Here is a 23,451-nt window from a genome sequence, read left to right as displayed (position 1 = left end):
TCAGAGGACCCTGGAACACACACATATGTATATACACAAGTGGGTAAAAATTATATCTCATAACATAATACATACATATATGTATTTGGGTAAAATATATATATATATATGATATTGTGTTTTGAGATATAATTCTTACTGCGAATCATGCTTTAACAAATTGAAAGTCACTTCTGTAGCAGGTCCTGGGTTATGTAAGGAAGCAAGCTGAGTAAGTCAAGGGAAGCAAATCAGAGCCTCTGTTTCTGCTTGAGCTCCTCCCCTGAACTCCCAAAGTGATGGACCGGGACCGGGACCTGTAAGCCAAATAAACTCTTTCCTCCTCAAGATGGTTTTGGTCAGTTTTTATCACAGCAATAGAAAGCAAACAAGGACACAAGGCCAGTCGATGATAGTGGAAGTGATGTGCGCCATTTCCAGACCCGTACAATTTGTGTGAGACCCTCCCTCCCTTTGGTTCTCTGACAGCAAATTCTGAAGACTTGGGTTGGAACAATAAAAGCAATCATAGGAGACCTTTAGACCATGGGTCCGGAAGCTCACCTTCACCAGCCAGGGTGAGCTGGACGACATGTAGCCTTGGCTGGCTTGTTTATAGCTGCTTGATTGGGGTTTAATTCACACAGATTGTTATTCATCTTTTAAAAGTATGCAATGCAGTAGCTGTTAGTATATTCACGGAGTTCCATCACATTGAAGACAGGACTGTGAGTACTAGCTCATGAAAGTAGTGTTAGACTCTGGGCATCTGTGGGCAGCTAGCAGCTAAAAGCAGGTTGTCCTTAAAAAAAAAAAAACACTTGGGGGCTGGAGAGATGGCTCAGTGGTTAAGAGCATTGCCTGCTCTTCCAAAGGTCCTGAGTTCAATTCCCGGCAACCACATGGTGGCTCACAACCATCTGTAATGAGGTCTGGTGCCCTCTTCTGGGCTGCAGACATACACACAGACAGACTATTGTATACTAAATAAATTAATTAATTAATTAATTAAATTAAAAAAACACTTATAGAATTTACCTTTTCATTCAAGTATATGAGTTTGTGTGTGTGTGTGTGTGTGTGTGTGAGAGAGAGAGAGAGAGAGAGAGAGAGAGAGAGAGAGAGAGAGAAAGAGAGAGAGAGAGAGAGAGAAAAAGAGAGAGAGAGAGACTGTATGTCACATTTGTACAGACACCTGCAGAATCCAGAAGGAGGCATCGGATAGATCCTTGGGAGTTATAATTATAGGCAACTGTAAGTCTCGTGTGGCTTGTGGGAACTGGACTCAGCAGCTCTGGAGAGCAGCAAATGCTCTTAACTGCTGAGTCATCATTCTATCCCTGTGGCTTTGTATTTTGTTGTTGCTTTGTTTTGCTTTAATGTGTTTGGGTGTTTTGCCTGCATGTATGTCTATATACCAAGTGTGTCTGATGCCCTCAGAGGCCAGAATATGGTGTGGAACTGGAGTTGCAGACAGTTGTGAGTCTCTGTGTGGGTCCTGGGAATTGAACCTGGTTCCTCTTGAAGAGCAGCCACGGGCTCTTAACCACTGAGCCGTCTCTCCTGCCCCAGAGGTGGTCTTTTAGTTGCAAAAAGTAACGTGTTTACAAAGGAAATAGTCTGACCACTGATATCTGAATGCCGTTCATTTCTTATGCTTCTTCCTTCCTCCAAAGCAATGTCTCTTCCTCCTGCTTGTCATTAGCTCCTGTTTACTGACTTTGTGTCTACTTTTTTTAGTATCAGCTCAAATACACTCTTCCTCATGTCTACGCTGTCTTCCCATTTAATGGCTGAACTTTATTTCTTGCTAGCATTGGACTTTATATGTGTTGCATTGATTTTTGTATGCACATGTACAGATGTCTGTGTGATATTGGGATGTGATGTGCCCTGGGAATAAAATCGCAGGCAGTACTCACGTCTCTCATGAAAATTCACACCTATACCTACAGTATAGCTTTCTCTCCTCGTCCCCTCCCTCTCTCACTTAAGAGTGTTCTCTTAAGTTAGATTCTCAGGAAATAAGCCCCGTGGTGGGAGTCTATTATCAGAGTGTGTTAGGTTAAACTAGAAAGCTTTAACAGAAAGGTTTACAGAAAGTTTCCCTTTCAGGGCTTTTCTATGGACCTCACGGAGATCCACTCCTCTGCCTCCCAAGTGCTGGAATTAAAGGCCTCCACTACCATGCCTGGCTATATTCTTTAAAGAATTTGATCCATGCACAATACGTTTTGCAAGAATTATAGAGGCAACAGAAGTTACCCAGAGGCTATTGTAATAGTGTGTCTCAACTTTAACACTATGAGGGATAGTAGAAATCCTTGGGTGTATGTCTTTACACATTTGAATAGCCCAGGCAAAAGGCTGAGTTTTAGGCAATCAGACATTATATTTGGTTATTTTTGCAATAACAAAGCTTTTGGTATATAGTGCATTTTCATAACTGGTGGTGACCCTTCTGTGTGTACCACCTGCTGCTAAAGATGCATGCTTTGTTGCAGTGGTAGGACTGTCCTCTTTACCTTGTGAGGCAGGATCTCATAAGCAGCCAGGCTGACCCCAACGTCTCAGTCCTTTTGCCTTAATTTTCTAAATGCCGAGTGAAGAGATGTGGCCTGCAACACAGCGCAGGTGCATGGCTTCACAAGACATCAGCCCTTTGTGCTGGACCCAGGAGGTTCCAGTGGCAGAGCAGTCTGAATGCCAAGAGGGATTTAGCAGAGGGCAAGTGGTTGGCCATGTCGTCTGCTCTCTTACACAAACCAAGTTCCTAGCACTAAACTCAAAATCAAATTCTGCTATTTAGAGAAAACTTACATCAGAATTTCCCCATGCACAAGATTTTTTTTTCTTTTACAAAATTCAAGTGGAAAAATATCTGTTCTTTATAAATTTTCCCCAGGATAAGAGTGGGGGAGTGTCGCTTCTTAAGAGGGCACCGACTGGAAAATCACCAGAATGGGACTATAGAGAGGTGGGTTCCTGACTCATGACTCAGCAGATGCAGCTGCCGAGTTGCATAACCAGGCTGCGACTGAGTATGACCCAGCAGAGGGAACAAGGGATGGAGGAGAGCATCGCCCAGATGAATACTGGAAGAGTACCAAACTTGCCTCAATAGTTCTTGGGGGAAACTTGGACTATTTTAGGAAAAGTCTGTCTTTCTGCCTGGCACAACTGGTCAATTCATTTAGCGCCTCCTTATTTGAGATTGCACTGTGAGAGCGGACTTTTCCTTTTGTGGGGTTCTGCCCATTCACTTTTCTTCCAGAGTTTGGTCACCTTGCTACACGGGAACCTGTCAGCTCAACAATCGTGCTTTCCAGAATCACTTATGTGTTTTGGATCAAGTTTATGAAGGTTTTCAACAGTTGTTAGATTTTGCACCAATACTTGTTGAACCATATTGAGCATGTACAGACCCCGGGGGGTGGTAGGAAGATATACAAAAGGGTGGTGTAAATTTCGTGGTATTCTGCAAAAACGGTTACAAGCATTTTAATCTAAGGGGGAAAAAAGCGCACTTAAACACACCTGAAGCCTATCTGCTTCGTCAGATTGAAAACAAGACGTGTAAGATTTCAGAAAAGTGTCTTTCTGGGATTGGAAAAGACACAAAACATCTTCTGGGCTCTAAAATGAAACCAAAACTTCTTCCCAGTCTCTGTATCTCTAGGTTGCGGGTTATTTTCAGAACAGGCTCATTCTGCCACTACATCAGCAGACAAACACTCTGCCACGTGGGGCGCAGGCAAAGCAGCTGGAGCTTTCCGCGCCGCTAGGACCTAGAAGGGAGAAGCATCCTCGCCGACCCCTCAAGGCCCGCGGCAGCGACCAATGAGAAGGCGCCTTCACTCCGCCTTGCACCAATCGCAGGCGTCCTTTCTGCAGGCCGTTGAGTCTATTTAAAGGTGCGCGCCGGAGCCAGCGCCGCACAGTTGTCCGTTAGGGTGTGTAGCGCGTAGCGGTCATGGCCAGCCATCTGGAGCTCAACAACGGCGCCAAGATGCCCACCCTGGGCCTGGGCACTTGGAAGGTAGGTGCACTGAGGGGCAGAGCCCACCACCCGCGTGGGTGACCCCGAGCGGCCTGCGCTGAACGGGGCTCGAGTGGCGGGGCCTGTCCTGCACATCGGGGCCCGGCCCCGCGTGTGGGGCTCGGGTCTAGCGGCTGGAGGGCGCGTGGGCACCCCAGGTGGAGACACACCCCACCGGGACCCGCCGGACGAGAGGATCAGAACCCGAGCCCCAGGCTTTGTCATCAGGCACCTGTGGCGCCCCAGCCTCACGTGTGGGTTGTCTCCACTTGGCCCCGGATGTTGCTCTCTCGGGAATGAGCCAGTTGGGCCAATGGGCCCGAGATGATTAAATTAGGAGGCGAGAGTTTGCTAGGAACTCGCCTGTTTTTCTGTCGACTTAGGCGCTGGGGATTAATCTGGCTTCCGCATTGCTGGGTGCCACCCACTGATAAAGAAGAGGGCTCGTGGTGGGACAGCCCCCAAAACTCAACCCAGCACAGCAGGGTTGAGAAGAGGGCCTGATACATCAGAGTGAAATTCGGAAGGGGGAAAAAAAAAACAGAACAGATAACTAAAAACTAAAAGCTGTATCTGATTTGATTATGTGGCAACCAAGGAACCAGATTTGGTGGCATTACTGAAGCAGAGAAAAACCCAGTTCTAAAGCTACTTGTAGGGTAGTTTGTCTATGGTATTATATTTGTTACATCCCACCACTGTAACCTGGGTCTTAAAGGAACTTTGAATATGGACCGGGACACTTAGACACAGTGAGGGAAAGAGAAACATGTTGTGAAACAGGACAGAGTCCGTTTATACCCAAATTACAGTTGTGATGGGTAATGAATGTATAGGGCGAGGAAGAAACGGTGTAGACTACCTGTCTCTGAGTGCGTTTCGAGGCAGTAGATCAGCCGGAGTTTCCAGAGGGCCGCACTGGTGACTCTAGTAGAGGTGTCATTGAATTACCACCATGCCAGGTTGAATTCCGTGCATGGGAGTGATGAGAAAGATGGTGTCCCTGCTGCAGCCAGCACAACTGCAGGACACAGCACACACAGGCACCGAAACTACAGGAGACGTTTCGGAAGACCTGACCCACAGTATGAGTAGGGCTCTTCTGCGTTAGTTCTATCCCCTTTTCCCAGAAACCGTGGTCGTAGCTTGAGGACTTGATTTCACAGGCCAGCATTTGGAGATCAAGTCTCAGATACGTAAGGAGGAAAATTGCACAAGTCAGTTGCTGGAGAGCATGCCACAGCTGTTTGTTTAAAATAACAAGTTTACATGTTTAAATCCTTCTAGTCTCTTCACAGATAGTTCCGTCACTTCCCACAGTGCCTGACTTGTAGAATGGATCCTGAAGTCATGTGTTAGGTTAAGGTCAAAAACTATACTGGAGACGAAACTATGTTGAGAACGTGTCCACTTGTGTTTCTGGGGCCAGGTGAGGTTCGTATGGAAGAGTGTGGAGGGAAGATGGAGGAGGCCAGTAGAGACTTGAAGGTTTTCCTTTTTGAAAAAGAATGTCAACCTGCTGCTTGCATATGTGTGCATGTTCCTTGGCAGATAACAAACAATGTAACTATTGGGGCAGTCTCAGGAGAGGGCACGTGGATGCAGTTTCTTGTTGCCGCGGAAACGTGTCAGTGGTCCTGTAGTACCCTACAGACCAGCAGCAGGACTTTGGTAGTCTGTGATCCACTCTCCCTTAGGGCCTTCATAACCCCCACCCACACACACACCCTTTTCCCTCAGGGATGAGGATTTCAGGCAGCTGGGAGACATTCTTACTTAAATGGAGTTTCTTCCTGGCTGACTTGCCTTTCCCACTGGATAGTAAGTACACCCATAGGATTGTGTGGCCAGGAGGCCTTTAACACAGCTAACCTGATACAGACCAGCGTCCTGTGACTGATAATGTTTTGACCTAGCTGAAAGTCTTTGTAAGGACATGGCCATTGTCTCTGCCCCGTGTTGACTAGGAACGCTGCCAGAAATGGAGAGACTTTTTCCAGTTAATGCTCTCTGGGCCTCCCAACCATGAGTGTCTTGAGATTTTTTGACCTAATTGTTCCCCAGCAAGATCTTGGTATCAAGTCCGATTTTTGCCTCTTTGGGGTACTACCTGTTCCTAGAAGAAAAATATGCAGGAGTTGTCCTGCCGCTTCCTGAGCTTCCACTGACAGTCCTGGGGCCAGGGAGAAGAGCTGTGGTCTTCGAAATAGGAGTTTGGTTTCCTGCCAGTGACCAGGCTATGCACCTCAACCTTTCCATCTTCAAGATCAAAAATAGTCAAATAAATCCTGCCTAAGTAGGGCCACTCCTGGATCCACATCTCTCCTGGGTGGAGCTGTGTCTCAAAATCAGGACAGATGGACTGATTTGTTACAGTAGAGCGCGTTTTATTAGTGCTGGTGCTAAACCAGGCTCCAGGCATGATAAGGCTGGGGAGGGAGTCCTTCTTGAGGTTTCGGTCTTTATCTCTTGGAATTGCTGTTTGTGGTACTGAGCTGGAAGATAAACATACAGCATCAAAACAAGGGAGGCTGGTGTCTCTGACTCCTACAGTGGAAAGTGCTTCTGTGGTGACTGTGGGTAGGGCATGAAGGTGGTGCCTTGCTCATTCTGTGGGTTTTCTCTCAGAGACTTGCGAGTGTGGCAGATGTAAGCCTGCTTACTAACTTGCCAGGAGTCTGGGTTTGGGGATGGACACCTCTGGGAGCAGGCTTTCCCTTGACCTTTTGGACTTCCAGTCTTTATCCGTCATTGTCTTCCAGTGAAAACGTCGCACAGACTTTTCTGTGGACTTTAGTTTGGTGCCAGTTAACCTGCAGTCTTGGTTAATGTAGTCTGCTCTCAAGCGCTGAGGGACAGAAAAATCAAGTTAACCGGAAGCAGAAAACAAGCACAGAAGTCACGTTCGGGGTGGGAGCTCACTGGCTATACCCACGACAGCACTAGATGCTCACCTGGCGTTCCATCAGGAGTTATAAAGTAAGGTCACCAGGATTCAGCCACTCTTGGCCCCGTTGTTCCAGGGAGTTGTAGGCCCCCATTCTCCCAGCAAAGATCGCTAGCTGAGGGGGGTCCTCTTAGCATGTCAGTGCAGGCCCCGAGACGGAGTCCTCAAAGCCTGTCTCAAATTGTGTTTATGCTTGGTGGCTGTGGCAGATGTTTGGCTTTGCTCATCCCGGGACCTTGTGCCCCGCACTCTGTCCAGAGCCAGGTGCTGCCGGCCCTAAGCACGCTCACTACAAGGCACACAGAAGAGGGAGCCAATGAAAGCGCATAAATCCTGGCAGAAGTTCAGCATGTGCCGTGAGGCAGAGCCCCAGTTCACCAGGCCCCCTTACGCTATCTTTCCCAGGCAGAGATGTGCTTGCCCCTCGCAGCTAATATCAGCGACAGCTATGTCTGGGTGCCCCAGAGAGCCCGTGGTAGGGGAGTCCTCGCCTGCGTATGCTGAAACAGTTCCTTCGACCATCGAAGGAGAAGCCTTAGGTCCCCTCTGAGGTTCCTCAGGGAAACCAGAGTTTGCTCAACCGTCTAATGAGGTAGCTCACACCTCGGAATGGCACGGCCCCTCCACCAGGCAGCCTCCTCCCCTGCTGGCTGAGGAGCAAGCGCCCCTGCCAACAGGTGCCGGTGATGGACTTGATCTGGCGTTCCATAGTTTCTCCCAGACTGTTTTGTTCACAGGGCTCCAGACAAAGTAGATGTTGGCAGCTGCTGGCGGCCCTGGGGAGTTTTTCTTTTCGTTTGCTTCTGCCCCTACTCTCCGAAGGAATGTGCTGTGTTCATCAGCAGTGCCCCGCAGTATCTTGTTCGGTTCTCTGGCCTAGGCAGGAGCCAGGAGCTAGGGAATGTCGCTGTGCAGTCTGGGGGCTGGGGAAGCTCCGGGCCATGCAGGCCTGTCCTCTGCCTTACTGGCCAGGCTTCCCACGTTTGTTCTGTAACTCTGGTGGTAATTTTCCAAAGCTTCTGTCTTCTTTTCCACTGACTTCTGTCTGCTAACACCTCCGAGGGGTCATCTGTGTCCACCTCCTAGACTGGTTTCTCATTCACCTAGTCAGCAGCAGTTGAGCTCTTGCTGTATGCTAAATATCTTTAACTGTTGAAATGAAATGGCGCTCTTCATTACCTGAGATTTCAGCTAGTGGGGATTGTTTGTTGTTGTTGTTTATTTGTTTGTTTGAGACGTGGCCTCATTGTGTGGCCCAGTCTGGCCTCAACCTCACAACTCCCAAGCCTCTCCCTCCAGAGTGATGCGATCATACATACAACTGGCTTCGAGCAATCTGTGCTGCTGGCAAGTGGCTATCAGGCTCTGCTAAGGTGAAAGAATGCGCCATTACACCTTGGTCCCCTGTCTGGGGGCTGACTGTGGAATGCTATCACACAGATGTAATGGCAGAACAAGATCCTGATCCAAGACCGCTGTTGTTCCTTGGCTTTGTGCAAACTCTGCAAGGTTTTGTTTTGAATTTTATGGCTTATATTCCTTCCTTTCCAGTCCCCTCCTGGCCAGGTGACCGAGGCCGTGAAGGTTGCCATTGACCTTGGGTACCGCCACATTGACTGTGCCCAGGTGTACCAGAATGAGAAGGAGGTGGGAGTGGCCCTCCAGGAGAAGCTCAAGGAGCAGGTGGTGAAGCGCCAGGATCTCTTCATCGTCAGCAAGGTACCGACCTGCCAGGATCCTGGGGCCCGAGTCACACTCAGCCAGGGGACCTGACTGCCAGTCGGGTTCACTTAACCATGATGGCAGTTAGCTCTGGGTAGGTGATTCGTCCAGGTCCAGCTCAAGCCCACAGGGGACCTGGTGCTTGTTCACCTATAGATCTCTTTGTTGGACCTATAGATTAGAGAGCCCTGTGCTGATGAGACTGCTTGAGGTGACTCTTTCTTTTTAAGGAGCTTCTTCAGGGGCAGAACTTAGTTCCCATTTACAGACTGGGTTTCACTGCTGGCCTGTAGAGGCCGTAGGTACACAAAAGAGCCCAGAATGGAGGGTGTGGCTGGTTCCATGAAGATCAGCTTGGCAGGAAAGTAGACCTAGAACGTGTTTAGCACCTCTGCTTCTATAGTTGGCCTGTCCATTCCATAGTTATGCCTTGTTTGGTCTTTGTGAGGTGCCCTTGGCCTGACCATCCCACATTTCCTTTGGAAAGTTGGGGTCCCCAATATGAACTGGGAGCTCTCCAGCCACTGCTAATGGCAGTGTTATGGGGAGAGGAGGTGTGTCCTCTGCCTTGGAGCTGTGTGGCTTCCATCTGGGAAGCGGCATTTGTGCAGTGGGGATGAGATATATCTTTGCTGGCTCCAGCTGTGGTGCACGTTCCACGACAAGAGCATGGTGAAAGGAGCCTGCCAGAAGACGCTCAGCGACCTGCAGCTGGACTACTTGGATCTCTACCTGATTCACTGGCCAACAGGCTTCAAGGTAAGAGGCACGGCTGGGATTGAGTCCTTGTGACTTAGATTCCATGTTATCTTCCTTATTAGCACATTGGAGGTGGTTGATTCTTCTTGTCTCTGCTGCTAGAGGTGTGGGCCTCGAACCGGCATCAGTGTCATCACCCACAATGTATTAGAACCAGCCTCATGCCTCTCCCACCATCCGGACCACTGGTGACTCAGATGCACCTTTGGAGTTTGGAAGCACCACTATTTTCACTCGGTGCTTCTAGAATTTAGTCCTGGTGATGAATATGGCCACTCTGGCTCCTGTTGCCCTCTTGCCCTCGGCTGTAGGTGCAGGTGCAATGCGCCCTCTGCTGCCCACCCCTCTCCAGGCTTGTACACACATTGCTCACGCATAGGAGTCTGTACCTCCATCCAGGTCGTTCTCATTTGTGTAAACACATGCTTACGACCTGGGTCTCTGCACCGCAGAACTCAGAATCACTACATTTTCTGCCTCTAGCCCCTGGCTTGTTTTTCTGCATGGTTACCCAGATTGAAAGCTTGTGGGTTTTATCCTCCAGCTATTTTAGCTCACTGTGGTCTCTTGGGGCCTGAGGGACTTAATTTTCACCCTTTGTTTTTTGTATGACAAGCCAGCAGGGACTGTGATAACAGGGTGATAGTGTTAGGGCCTGAGAGACAGCTGAGACACACCCTGAGTTTCCCAGCTTTGAGCACCTTCCTTTCTACTGTACTCTTCCCCTTGGCAGAATGAATCTCAGACTTGGGCGTGTCCGAATCTCCATCTGACTGCCCCAGCTCCAGTCCCGACAAGGACTTCCATCAGGGTCACCTTCTGGTTTCTTTTCATCCTGGCTGCGAGATCTGCCTCTCACCGTCTTCCTCTGTGTTTATAATGCTACAAGATTAAAACAGGTCTGCAAAGAACTGTTACTGATCATTTTGTATATGTGTGTTTTTATTGTTAATGACAGCCTGGGCCTGATTATTTCCCACTGGATGCATCAGGAAATGTGATTCCCAGTGACACCGATTTTGTGGACACTTGGACGGTAAGATGACTCTGGCTGAGACCCTTTCTTATTTATTGCTGGTGTCCTGTTGTTGCATGTGAGCCAGTTGTGAGCTGTCTGCTCTGCCGCCTTTTACCATGTATAAATCATCCTGTCTCCATGGTTATCTATTTCGTCTCCTGAAAGCCCGTCCGGCTTTCGTGCCCTTCTCAGCTTCTGAAAGGCTAAGGTGCTGGCTATGAATGGGGAGGGCATGGACACAGACATGCTTCTCGTCCTTGTTTTTTGGGGGGATCCATTTAGTACCCAAATAGCTGTCTCTTCCTTTTAGGCCATGGAACAGCTGGTGGATGAAGGTTTGGTGAAATCGATTGGTGTCTCCAACTTCAACCCTCTTCAGATTGAGAGGATCTTAAACAAACCTGGCTTAAAATACAAGCCTGCAGTTAATCAGGTGAGCCTCCCCCAGGGAGGATGCTGACATGCTATTTTATCAGCTAGTCCTAGCTCTTACCTATTGGTCCACATCACCCAGGACATCCTGAGATCTGATTTACCACTACAGACAGGCACATCTGGGAGTGGAAGGTTTATGGAGATAGGATTTGAGGCTTAGCCAGCAAAAACGTGGCTTCTGATATGAGCAGTGGGTAGCTAGCGAGATCTGCGGGCCCTTATCAGTTGGTAAGTGGCCAAGGCTTATGGCTGTAGAGCACTGGTAACAAAATCATTGTTCTTAATGTGAAGGCCACCAGCTGGGAAATGTAGGGAGTTGTTACAGCCTGTCTGGGAGGCAGACATTTCCATGTGGGGAGAGACGGGACTTTTAGCTTTTGTGCCCACTGCTACAATCAACCCTCCTGTTTATGTTGCAGATCGAGTGTCACCCGTACCTAACTCAAGAGAAGCTGATTGAATACTGCCATTCCAAAGGCATCGTGGTGACTGCATACAGTCCCCTTGGCTCTCCTGACAGGCCCTGGTGAGCATCCATGGGGTGCCTGTTGTAAATCAGAATGACTAAAAGGAATGACTTGATATCCCAGAGAGGACGTGTGTGCTGCCATGCAGACCTTCTCTGGGGCCACTGGGCTTCCTGGGAGGTTGATGTTTCAAGGAGCAAGATGAACACTCTCTTACAAAGGTCAGCAGGTGGATCACGACCCAGCTTTAGTTCAGGAGCTTGGCCAACCACCCAGAACTCGGGGAGGGTCAGGGCTGGGATGGCCAGCTGCCTTTAGTGGCAGTGGTGACAATTATTAACCTCACTGTCTGTTCCAGGGCCAAGCCCGAAGACCCTTCTCTCCTGGAGGATCCCAGGATTAAGGAAATTGCATCCAAGTACAATAAAACTACAGCCCAGGTATGGCCATTTCCAGCTACTCAAGACTGTTGCCTGAACTGCGCTCCTGTTGGTCCCTGCTAGTCAGGAGCGGAGGGAGCTGACTCCATAAAGCCCTCTCTGGAAGTATGGTTTGTTTGGAGTCCTAGAATACAATGTGAAGAGATCTGAGCTTTCAAAGATTAATCGCCATGTAGTCTGGGAATGATAGTTTCTGTCTCTGCTGCCTTTATAGAGAGCCTGGACATTGACACAGTATTTACTAGTATTTATGAAAGCTCATCCCTTTACAAATAGAAGAGCTCTTACTACCTGCAGTGTGGGAGACGTTCTCTTCCTCCCGTGGGCCCTGTGGATCGTGCAGTGATTACTGTGGCCTTGTGATATGCCTGAGCTGTCAGAGCAGGACTCTAGAGTGCCACTAGATGTCTCTGAACCTCTCTACCTGTGCAGTTGTAGACTGAGATAGCACACTGCCTGGGGTGTGTCCACAGGTGCTGATCCGCCTCCCCATACAAAGGAACTTGGTGGTGATCCCCAAGTCTGTGACTCCAGCACGAATTGCTGAGAACCTGAAGGTAAGATCCCAGCTGGCAGACCCAGCTTCCCTCCGTGATATGGGGGGTGGGGCTCAAGTTCCTCTTCCTTCCCCAGCTGTGATTCTGAGCAAGTCATTTGACTGCACTCAAATAAAATAATCCCTATTTTGAGAGCTATTGTGAAGCTCAAGTCCTTGTGGCGCACATAGCACTTGACACCGTGCCTGCTTCTGCAGTAAGTGCTCCGTGAAGTCGCTACACTAACTATAAGATGCCTAAGTAGTCATGAACAGAACAGGGCTTGGGAATATCTGGGCACCAGCAGTGTGGCATTCAGAACACCACCACCCACGCCTTCCGCAACAGCTCAGGCTACCAGGTGAGAGGGCAAGCTGGGGAAAGAGCTATTTCAGGACAGTCCTGGTATCCCATGAACCTCTGTTCTCTCTAAGCAAAGGGACGCTCTGCTGAGGTCTGGCTCAAAGTGTGGCACCACCAAGGAAGTGTAGCTCTTTAGCGGTCAGCCCCAGGTAGTCCCCCATAGGCCACGGTTAGGGTGCTTCTGATGACATAACCAGCAACTAGTCAATACTTCCAAGACCATGCCACTTACTGTGCAAATATGTGGGAAGAAAGGCTTGTCTTGTTAGAAATGGGCTAATCACTCATCTCATATTCTGCAGTATTAGGAAAGAAGTGGTAGATGACAAATCTTCAAATACTGACCTAGTGTTTTTTCATCTTCTTTTTTTTAATCTTACTGTGCATTCTTTGCACAATTTTCCATGGCTGTAGTCACAAGAGTGTGTAGCAGAGTCTTGTTGTTCACTTTCCTGTGGAGAGCAATTAACAGTCTTCTTGAAGTTCATCTTCTCTCCTGCCATCTGCACTCCAGGCAGTGGGAGCCGCCTGGAACTTGATGGTGTTGGTCTGCTCTCACCACAGGGCTCATGGCTTTTCTTCCTCTCATGTTTGTGTGTAAGGTCTTTGACTTCGAGCTGAGCAAGGAGGATGTGGCCACTCTACTCAGCTACAACCGGAACTGGAGGGTGTGTGCCTTGATGAGGTGAGTGAGTCTCGGGGTGACGACTGTCTGATATCACCTAGTAATGTAGAGTAAGCAGAATCTCTCCAGGCCCCAAGCAGGGGCTCTATGTGCAGCCCACCCTGCTTTCACACAGACCGTGTCTCTCATCCATGCAGAGCAGGAAGCAATGCAGAAAGCCAGGGGAGGTAGCTGCCCGAAGCCCTGCCCAGTGTCTCTTCCTCCTGCTAGAGCACAGTTGGTCCAACTTGGACATTTTAGTTGCTTTTCTGAACTCCGGGGATCCCAGAGGCTCAACTGATGCCTACCTTCCTAGAATAATTTGCATGTGACTTTTTGATAGGAAGACCCTGGCGCTGGGCTCAGGATAGCCCTAATACCGAAAAGCCCCATGGTCTAGAATGCCATTCAGTCACCAAGGGCCCTTCAGATTCACCTTTGCTGGTTTCTTGTCTTCCCTCTGAAATGGGGTTTGGACTCCCAAATCCCTGGGGACATGCTTAAAGCTAAGAAACAATCTCTTGGGGAGCTCCAGACCCACACTGATATCTCAGTGCTGAAAAGCACTGGCTGCTCTTCCAGAGGTTGTGAGTTCAATTCCCAGCAACCATGTGGTGGCTCACAACTGTCTATAGTGGGATCTGATACCCTCTTCTGGCATAAAGTTGAACATGCAGATAGAGCACTCATACACATAAAATAAATAAATAAATCTTAAAAAAAAAATTAAGCAACCTCTATGCCCCCAATGGCCATAATGCTGCTTTCCCTTCCTAGCTGTGATTCTTGCTTACATTCTCTTACTCTTGCTCTCTCTTGCCTTCTGCATTGCTCAGGGTTTACTTGGTGACTGGGTCCTCTACCACCATGTGTGCCTTAGGCAGTAACATGTGTGATTCAGGCTGAGATTGCCAGCATGCATGTTGCTATCACAGGGACTTCAGGTTCTAAATAGGCCATAAACAGAGCCAGTCCAGAAGTCCCAGCCAGGACCCTTCCTAATATATTAATGACACTTAACCTTTTAACATGAAGATCATTTTGGTTTTGCTTGTTTGCTTGCTTGCTTTGGATCTAATGGGCAAGAGCGAAGTAGATCTCCTGTCTGTGGCATTTGCTCAGTTCTTAGAACCTGTAGTCATCATTCAGTCTTGCACCCTTGCCACTGTGATGTTTACATTGACTCTTTGGGGATGGACAAACCATGGTCTTTCTAACTGACCCCTCCATCTCTATTCGCCTCTCTTGCACTTTGCACCACTAGTCTAGAAACATCTGTGCATCAGCAATACTGAGTGGGCATGGATTGGGGTTGGGGTAGGGAGGAAGAGGCTGGCTTTAATGTTGTCAGACATCCCAGGAAGCTTTTTCTAACTGCCCATATGCCAACCCTCCCATTGACACACACTGTTACAGTGAGCCTGTCCTGCTGGTGGGTCAGGAGAGCTGTGTGGTCTGAGTGTTCGGGGAGGGTAGTGTATTCTTGGCCTGGCTCACTCTTGACCTCTGATGTTTATCACAGTAGAGCTGCATTAGGGGTCTGGGAAGAAATGAAGCCAACAATGAATGTCCTTTTGCTTAGAGCAGCGCTTCTCAACCTGTGGGCCTAATGACCCTTTCACAGCGGTTGCATATCAGATATCCTGTGTATCAGATATTTACATTATGAGTCATAACAGCAAAATTACAGTTACGAAGTAGCAATTAACTTTATGGCTAGGGGCTCACCACAACATGAGGAACTATATTAAAGGGCCGCAGCATTAGGAAGGTTGAGAACCACTGGCTTAGACATTAATAGAAGGAAAGGGCTTCAGACTTAATGAAAACACGAGCTTCTTCTGAGGAGTAACATAATAACCTTTCTTCACATTCTGTTTACCCTCCTGCCCTTTCAACTCCAGAGAGCAGGAGACAGCTGGGATTTGTCTCTGGTTTTCATTGCAGAACTTACTGGATTTATTTTTTCATGTGCATGTGTGTGCGTGTCACACACACGTGTGCAGGCTTTGACAGTTTTCCCAGTGCTCTTGCCATTTTGTTCCTAGTATACGGCATTGGCCCTACCAAATAGACTGTGAGCCTTGGCTACTACATGCCAGCCCCTCCCCTGTTTCCTGCAGCAAATCCCTAGCCACTGTTTGGTGCTTATTTTTGTTCCAGATGGCAAGGAAGTGCCCTCACCTCTCTCCTGAGAGCCGCTGCTGTTCTACTTGCCCTTTGGGATTCAGCATTACACAGCTTTTTAAATCCTTCCGCTGTCTCATTATCTCTGCTCTTTTTGTCCTGTGTCGATATGATGCTGTATGCTCCTGCTAGCTAGTCTGAGTTGCTAGGAGGCAAGAATCAGGTCTTGCTGCCCAGTGTGCCCCCACCCCTAGTGCTGGGTGCAGTTCTTCACATGCATGCCAGTTCATGACATCATGAGACAGGAGGAGCCTAAAGGCTGAGCAGCTCTCCCTGCTGTATGTGTGTGATCAGAAGAGGCTTCAGACTGGCTTGCTTGACCAGACATGATTTCTCTGTAGGTGACTTATTATAGTCAAAGACTTTTCTCTGAGAGTTGGTAGGATAGTTGGGTGTATTAAGGCATTTGGAACCAATACTGATGAAGAGAGTTCCATCCCCAGGACCCACGTGGTAGGAGAGAGCTGACTCACAAGTTGTCCTTTGACCCCCAGCGTGTGTCCTGTAGCATGCACATCCCCACACATACACACAGTAAGTGAGTGCAGTTTATGGAAGCGGCTGAGTTGTAAGGCGCATGTGTTCTTTTCTGACAGCTGTGCTAAACACAAGGATTACCCGTTCCATGCCGAAGTGTGAAGCTGTGGATGCCTGCTCTCCCCCAGCGACTTGTGCCTGTTCTTCCCGCTTCATCTGTCCTTGCAGGTGCAGTGTGGCCTGTGTCCCTGCACTGGGTGAAACCTTGAGGTTCAGACAACGAGGGTCTGTTAGTCTGACATAGGCCCTGGAGAGCATTCTCAATAGCTGACGGGTTTCCTTCAGCCGTTCTTACACCTCCCACCCCCACCCCCCCACCAGAACGTTTAACACAAGAACCCTTTCCAACCAAAGAGAAGCAAGATTTATAGTCCAAGTAGTGCCACTAACAGTTAAGTGCTCAGAGCTGTAGTCCTTTCGGTCAGACTTCTTGCCTCAAATAAAAACTGCTTTTGTGAATTTGGTGGTGTTCCGTTTTATTCTTATTCTGCGGAACGCTAGGCCGCGTTTGCTGCACTCCCGGCCTGCCCTCCCCGAGTACCCAAGCACAGGCTGATGAGCTGTGAACAAAATGAGGACCCTTATGCTAACATTTGACACTTAGTGTTGGGGGTGGGACGCATCCTGGGCTACATCCTGGTGACATGGTGAACTTAAACAGAGGGTGTCAGGACCTTGCCTCTGAAGACTGAGCAGTCTGGCCAGGTCATACCAGGGATCTTGAGAGTTTACAAGATTCTGGGCAATTGTCGCTGTAGCCAGGGCTATCTGCTAGGACATAAAGCTCCTTGATGTCACATATTACTTAGGTGGCCCTCCTCTCTATGAATGTCAAAATCAAAAGGCAGCTCTACCTGAGCAAAACAAGGCTTTCTGTGGAGCCCCGCGTCTAGACAGGGGAGAAAGGTACAAGAGCTGACATCTGCTGGATATGGTGGACACTCTGAGGTTATGGAGTAGGTTTTGGGCCTCTCATGCTCTTGCTGGCTTCTATGGTGACGTCTCCTCATCCAGGATTCAGCTGACACAAGGCAGAGAGAGAGGTCACACTGTGACCTGAGGCTTCAAAGCTGATGGCTTTGTTCTGGCTTAGTTTGCTGAATGACCCAAATGCAAATGCCCAGTGACTGTCTTATGTGTTACTGGCATTTATGAAACTCCTGAAGGTGAGTTGGGCTCCAGTGGTTGCCAGGCCTCTCCAGAGGAGGAACTAGAACTAATTCCGTACCTCAAAATATGAGCTCCTCCTGCACAGGCTGTTGGATGGCCCTGCTTCTAGCACCCAGGGGTCCATCTGGGTCCAACTTGCTGGAGTAGGCAGGTTCCACCTTCTCTCTAAATGGCAGTGTTACATCCCACCTGTAGTGTAACAGGACAGATTATTACCCGGCTAATCTCCATCCCTAACTCTCCGGGTAGTTAAGAATTGGCCAGAAGACACTGGAGAACATAGGGACAATCACTGGGAAGAGAGTTAAAACTAAAAGCACTGTCAGTAAGTGAAAATGAGGCCAAACCCCCAGTGTATTTCAGACTCCAGGATTCTTCAAGGCCAACGATTCTGTAACTGTGTTCTTTGAACTACAATTCCACTCATTCTGACTGGCAAGTTATGTAATCGGCCTTTGTCTCCTCGGTCTAGAAAATGCTTATAGTGAACATAAGGATTAAATGATGTCATGAATATTAAACCCCTTTAAACATCAGGCACATAGCTATCCAAACATGGCATCCAGGCCAGGGACATGGTTCAACAGGTCAGGGTGTTTGCTGCTGAGCTTGATAGCTTGAATTTGATCCCTGGGACATACATGGTGGAAGGAAAGAACTGACTCCCACAAATTATCCTCTGACCTCCATATGCATGCACAGACACACACGCAAAAATTAATAAAACACGTCAGTCATTACTCCTGATATTCATATCAATTATCATAACCAAGCACGACAGGAACCCACGGTTCCTTTACAACTCTCAAATGGTACCCAGGAATGTAGCTATGCCTAGCAAGGGCTCGTTTCTCTGTAGAAACAGCCTCGTATCTGTGGTGCTGAGCTCTGCCAAACACACCCACAGGAAGGGACAGCTCCTGATAAACTGTTTTTCATCTCTAGGGTTTTATTCAATAACTCAGGGAATGAGTGCTGAAGAAAATGCTGCCTATGATGTTTTTTCATAAGGGTTGTTTCATAAAAGTAGCTGAGTGCAGCCATAGGATGTAAGAGAGAGTAGAATTAGAACACCCCATCTGGTATTTCTCCAAACCATTGTTTTCAGTTTCACTTTTTGGCAGCAGACTTTATTCTGAAAAATTCTGCCTGGACCTCCAATGTATAAACTGCAGATAAAGGCTAAACTGTTGTTGTTCAAGTCAGGGAAGAACCTGGGTGTGGAGCCAGCAGCAAGCATCCTTTTCCAAAGCCTCACCACCACCACCACCACCACCACCCGGGAGGGCCCTGTAACACGGTTTCCCACAAATATAAACTCTTGTTTCACAGAGTTGCCGGTATCTGGAATTCCAGGTAGATCTACAGCAGAGTCTGTCATTTGTCAAGTGTATCTGAGGATATGGTTGTGAGACTCTAGCCTGGCATCAAATTTTAAGTGGTACTCAACTTGAGTGATGTCAGTGCTGGGCACAGGCAAGGCCCTTACTTGCTCACTACCTGTACCTCTTCCCAAAGCTCCTGGAATGTCCCCACATCATGGCTGACTCTCTGAACAAGTGACCTCAACATAACCCGGGAGCCCCAATGCCCTTCATGATTCCTATCATCCAGAGGTTATACAGTACCATCTCCACACTATCTTACAGGTCAGCCAGCCCCGTGTACTGGGGACACTGCGAGACAACCAAAATTTGCAACCTGAAAAGTACGTATTGCTTAGAGGGCACTCAGAAGCAATGCACGGTGTTTAAAAATATGTTCAGATTAGAACCAACCAAAACACAAACAGAATCCCTGAGAGGTGGCTAACTGCAACTCACTAGCAGTCTAATGTAAAATGGGCCCAGAACCCAGGACTCTCGATTTTTGCCTACTACATTGCATCATATTATGATATTAGATTAAAATAAAATTACAGAGGCTGGAGAGATGGATCAGCCATAAGGAGCATGTTCTGCTCTTTCAGAAGACCTGAGTTCAGTTTCCGGTTCCCTATCAGGTGGCTCTCAACTGCTTGTAACTCCAGGTCCAGGAGATCTGAAGCTTCTGGCCTCCATGGGCGTCTGCATTCATGTGCACATACCCATGTGCAGACACTTGATTTAAAGTAATAAATATAAATCCTTAAAATTATAGTAGATTATACATGTGGGAAATGTTATTATAAGTAATCAAGGTTGTCATCTACAGTGACAGGTCCTGTTGATGAACTTAACCTGGTAGGGTGAGACTCACTTAGTGGCCTCGTCAGGGTTACTGTCGCTGTCATGAAACACTATGACCAAAGCAACTTGGGGAGGAAAGGTTTTATTTGGTTTACTCTTCCACATCACTGTTTATCATGGAAGGAAGGCAGGACAGAGATCTAGAAACGAGCTGATGGAGAAGTCGTGGAAAAGTACTACTTACTAGTTTGTTCCTTATGGCATGATCAGCTTGCTTGCTTATAGAATCTAGGACCATCACCCCAAGGATGGGACCACTCACAGCGGGCTTGGCCCTTCTCCATCAATCACTAATGAAGAAAATCTCTGTAGTTCTGCCTACAGCCTGATCCTATGGAGGAATTTTCTCAATTGAGGCTCCCTTTGATGACTCCACCTTGCATCAGATTGACATAAAACTAGTAAACACAATCTATTTTTTTCCTCCAAACAACCCTAATGATTGTTAAAAAAAACCAAAACAGACAAATAGCAATGGGGATACTCTATAAAACATATGACCAGTTCCTTCAAAGCTGTCAAAGTCATCAAAACAAAAAAGAGCTGTGAACAGCCTAAGGAGACACACTGACTAAACATAGACGAGATCCTCAGATGGGAAATGAGCATCAGGTGAAAACTGGAGCACTCTGAATCCATAGACCTCAGCTAATGAGCTCGTCGATATTTGTGGTAGGAGGCTGCTCATTTGTTCCCGGCTGCTTAGACCTGAAATAATCACACAGAAACTATATTATTTGCAAGACTGTTTGGCCAATAGCTTAAGCATACTTCTAACTCTTATACCTAAAATTAACCCATTTTGTATTGCCATGTGGCTGGGACTTACCGGCAAGGTATGTCTCCTGTGGGGCTACATGGCTTCTCGTGACTCTGCTTTCTTTCTCCCAGCATTCAGTTTAGTTTTCCCTGCCTACCTCTATTCTGCCCTATCACAGGCCAAGGCAGCTTCTTTATTCATTAACCAATAAAAGCGACACATATACAGAAGGACTTCCCACACCAGATATTGGCTCACTAGTTAACTCAAGTCAGTTGTTAATTTCAGGAAAGTAGGTGTGAGGTATTTGACGACTGGCTACATTGTCTTCACAGTTTTTCTATAAATTCTAACATAGGATGCCTCATAAGGGAAAACTTTAAAAACAGTTAAGAAAGTGGGCACTGCTAGCAAAAGAACTGAACACTCATCTGCTTTAAGGGGAGTCATATACATCCCTTACATTAAGCAGATAAAATTATTGTGAGTGCAGAACTGAATGGCATCTTTACCTGCCCTATTGTTGGATGGCACATTTCTGTGTATAGAAAACAGGTTTATGAAAATCAGGCCAAAATACCTTGACATATTGCCAAATATTGATAGTACATTTATATTCTCTGACCACCTTTATGCAAACCTATAAAGTTGTAACAAAATTATCCAGAAACTGTCTCCTATGACTCTAAATGCATTTGGAAAATTTCAAACAAATATACAAGAATTAGAGCTGACAGTAAATACTAGCAATGGTGCCTACTCATTACTTATGACCTCCATATATGCTAATACTCACTAAACCCCCTAATTGTGATATAAAGTTTTTATCCCATTTGCAGATGAAGCTGTGGGGTTTATCAATACATGATAAACTACCGACCCAAAGTCACATATATATTGTGGAGCTGAGATTTCCAGATAGCTATCTGGCTTCTAAGCTAACTCTAACTCCTCAGACTAGCTCCTAATATAAAGTAGAAAACACATGCAAAAGTATAAATGATCTGTTATAACCTTTGCTGTGCAGACAATGGGAAACTCATAGTCTCATATCCATGAATGAGGCGGAATGATTGCTTTACAGTCTTTTCGTAAATTGAATATCCATGCTAAGGACACAGCTCAGTGGTACTTAGCTCAGGCTAGCTCAGGCCTAGCACGTGAAAAGCCCTGGTTTAATCTCCAGCATCCCTCAAAATTCCATAATCAATAACTTTATAGAAGTATGCAACATTTCAGGTATAGACAATGACAGTCTTGTGCAAATTCTTTCAGGAAACACTGTTCTACTTTCATTTCTGTTGTCGTTACAAAATATTCTAACAGAAAAGAACTTCAAGAAGAACAGGGTGTTTGCAATCTCAGAATACAGTCCAGCGTTGTATCATTGTGGGGAAGCCAAGGGACAAACTTTAAACAGCCAGTAACATTACATCCATAACCAAGCAGTTGAGAAGTAAATGCATATATGCTTGCTTGCTGGCTGGCTGCTCAGCTCCGTCTCTCTACATGTCAGGATCCCCTGCCTAGGAAATGGTGTTGCCCACAGTAGGATGGGTCTCCCCACATCAGTTAACAATCAAGGCAATCCCCCATTGCCATGCGTACAGGCCAACCTTATCCAGACTATTTCTCAGCTGAGACTCGAGGTAATTCTAGACTGTGTCAAGTTGACAGAACTAACCTTTGGACAGAGTAAAAGGGAAGGTTTTCAAACCCATTTTATACAGCAACATATCTTTGATACTAGAATCCAAGTGGAACACTTCAAGAAAACTAAAAAAAAAAAAAAATCGCAGACTAATCTCACCAAAGACAAACATCCTGAACAAAATATAGTTAGCAATACTGAATAATGTATAAAATGATCAACATGATTTTATCTCAGGGATCCACTTTTGGCTTACTGCTACAAAGTAAAGCAATTCTCCAGATGATCAAATTATATATACATAAAACAAATATATACACATATATTAGAGGATATATCTATATTAGACAAAGATATCAGATAAAACTCAAATGTTTTTATGATAGAAATCTTTTGGTAAATAAGGAAAAGAGAACATGTCTAGCCAGGTAAAGAGCATCTATGTCGTTATCTACGTCAGTCTACCAGAGCATAGCCTCGCTTTGTGCAAACTGTAGCCCTATGCTTCTGTGTGAGTGAATCTAAAAGAATAAAAATTATAGGAAATAGTAAATAAAGCTAGACAGTAAAATTCCATTTATATAAAGATTGTAAATAGGTAAACTGGATAACTTATTTTGAAACTGTTATGGGTCATAAAACTGTATGAAAGAACAATGAAACACTTTCTTTAATATCCATGTTCAGTCTTGTTATGAGGGACGCATGTATAAGAAGCCTCTGAGGTACTACTAATTTCTTAATCTGGGTCCTGAGAACACATATGTTTATTTTCAATCTTCATTATTCTATCATTGTTATTATTATTACTATTATTATTATTTTACTATTTGTGTGATTTACATAAGCATTCATGTGGTATATGCGTGTGCTCATGTATGTGTGTGCATGGAGACAGAAGTTGACATCTGGTTTTTTCTTTGGATACTCTCCACATTATTTTTTGAGACACAGTTCTCAGGATTTGGAATTTATTGATTTGGCTAGACTGGCCAGCAGCAGGCTCCAGGGTCAGCCTGTCTCCACCCACACACTGCCCCAGCACTGAGGTTACGGGATGTACTGCTGTGTCTTGCCTTTCACACGGGTTCTGGAGTTCTGGATCAAACTTATTTGCACAACAAGCACTTTACCTTCTGATCCATCTCTCCAGTCACTTATTTTTAAAATGAGAATCTGGATACTATAGATATTACTGTCTGTCTGTTTATCTATCTATCTATCTATCTATCTATCTATCTATCTATCTATCTATCTATCTTTTATCAATAATACTATAGATATTACTCTAGATATTATAAAGTATGCATACTTTATAGTAAATTCTCAGGGGCAACCAAGGGCAACAGCAATAGCCTATATTGTTTTGAGAGTCTCAGGGCTCTCCCAACCAACAACTCAAAGGGAGGTTTCCTAAGCTGACATGGGGATTTTTTTTAAGTCTGTGGGTCTTGGAGTGAGCACCCTATGTGACAGAATGCTATTTAAACTATCATGTGCTATCTATCTACCTACCTATTTATCTATCTATCCATCTATCATCTAATCA

The 23,451-nt window shown here is 46.5% G+C and overlaps 1 protein-coding gene across 1 annotated transcript; it reads left to right on the top strand.

Annotated features, from left to right (window-relative positions):
- Nucleotides 1-3,877: 3,877 nt before the first annotated feature.
- Akr1b1 (aldo-keto reductase family 1 member B) lies at nt 3,878-16,555 on the top strand. The gene is made up of 10 exons (XM_005365803.2): nt 3,878-4,018; nt 8,517-8,684; nt 9,330-9,446; nt 10,405-10,482; nt 10,775-10,897; nt 11,319-11,425; nt 11,725-11,806; nt 12,280-12,363; nt 13,308-13,390; nt 16,153-16,555. Exons 1-10 carry the CDS (start codon nt 3,953-3,955, stop codon nt 16,193-16,195), a joined length of 951 nt encoding a protein of 316 aa, XP_005365860.1. The 5' UTR covers nt 3,878-3,952; the 3' UTR covers nt 16,196-16,555.
- The last annotated feature ends 6,896 nt before the right edge of the window (nt 16,556-23,451 follow it).

This window comes from Microtus ochrogaster, unplaced genomic scaffold, assembly GCF_000317375.1.
Source record: "Microtus ochrogaster isolate Prairie Vole_2 unplaced genomic scaffold, MicOch1.0 UNK4, whole genome shotgun sequence".
Taxonomy (NCBI): Eukaryota; Metazoa; Chordata; class Mammalia; order Rodentia; family Cricetidae; genus Microtus; species Microtus ochrogaster.
Note: the sequence above shows the minus strand (reverse complement) of the source record. Positions and strands in the feature narration are given on the sequence as shown.

Excerpts from the sequence above, each read along its gene's own strand:
- Akr1b1 (XM_005365803.2), top strand. The coding sequence starts at position 3,953 with ATGGCCAGCCATCTGGAGCTCAACAACGGCGCCAAGATGCCCACCCTG. Across the intron at positions 4,019-8,516 it reads TGGGCCTGGGCACTTGGAAG|TCCCCTCCTGGCCAGGTGAC; the intron begins GTAGGTGCACTG and ends CTTCCTTTCCAG. Across the intron at positions 13,391-16,152 it reads AGGGTGTGTGCCTTGATGAG|CTGTGCTAAACACAAGGATT; the intron begins GTGAGTGAGTCT and ends CTTTTCTGACAG.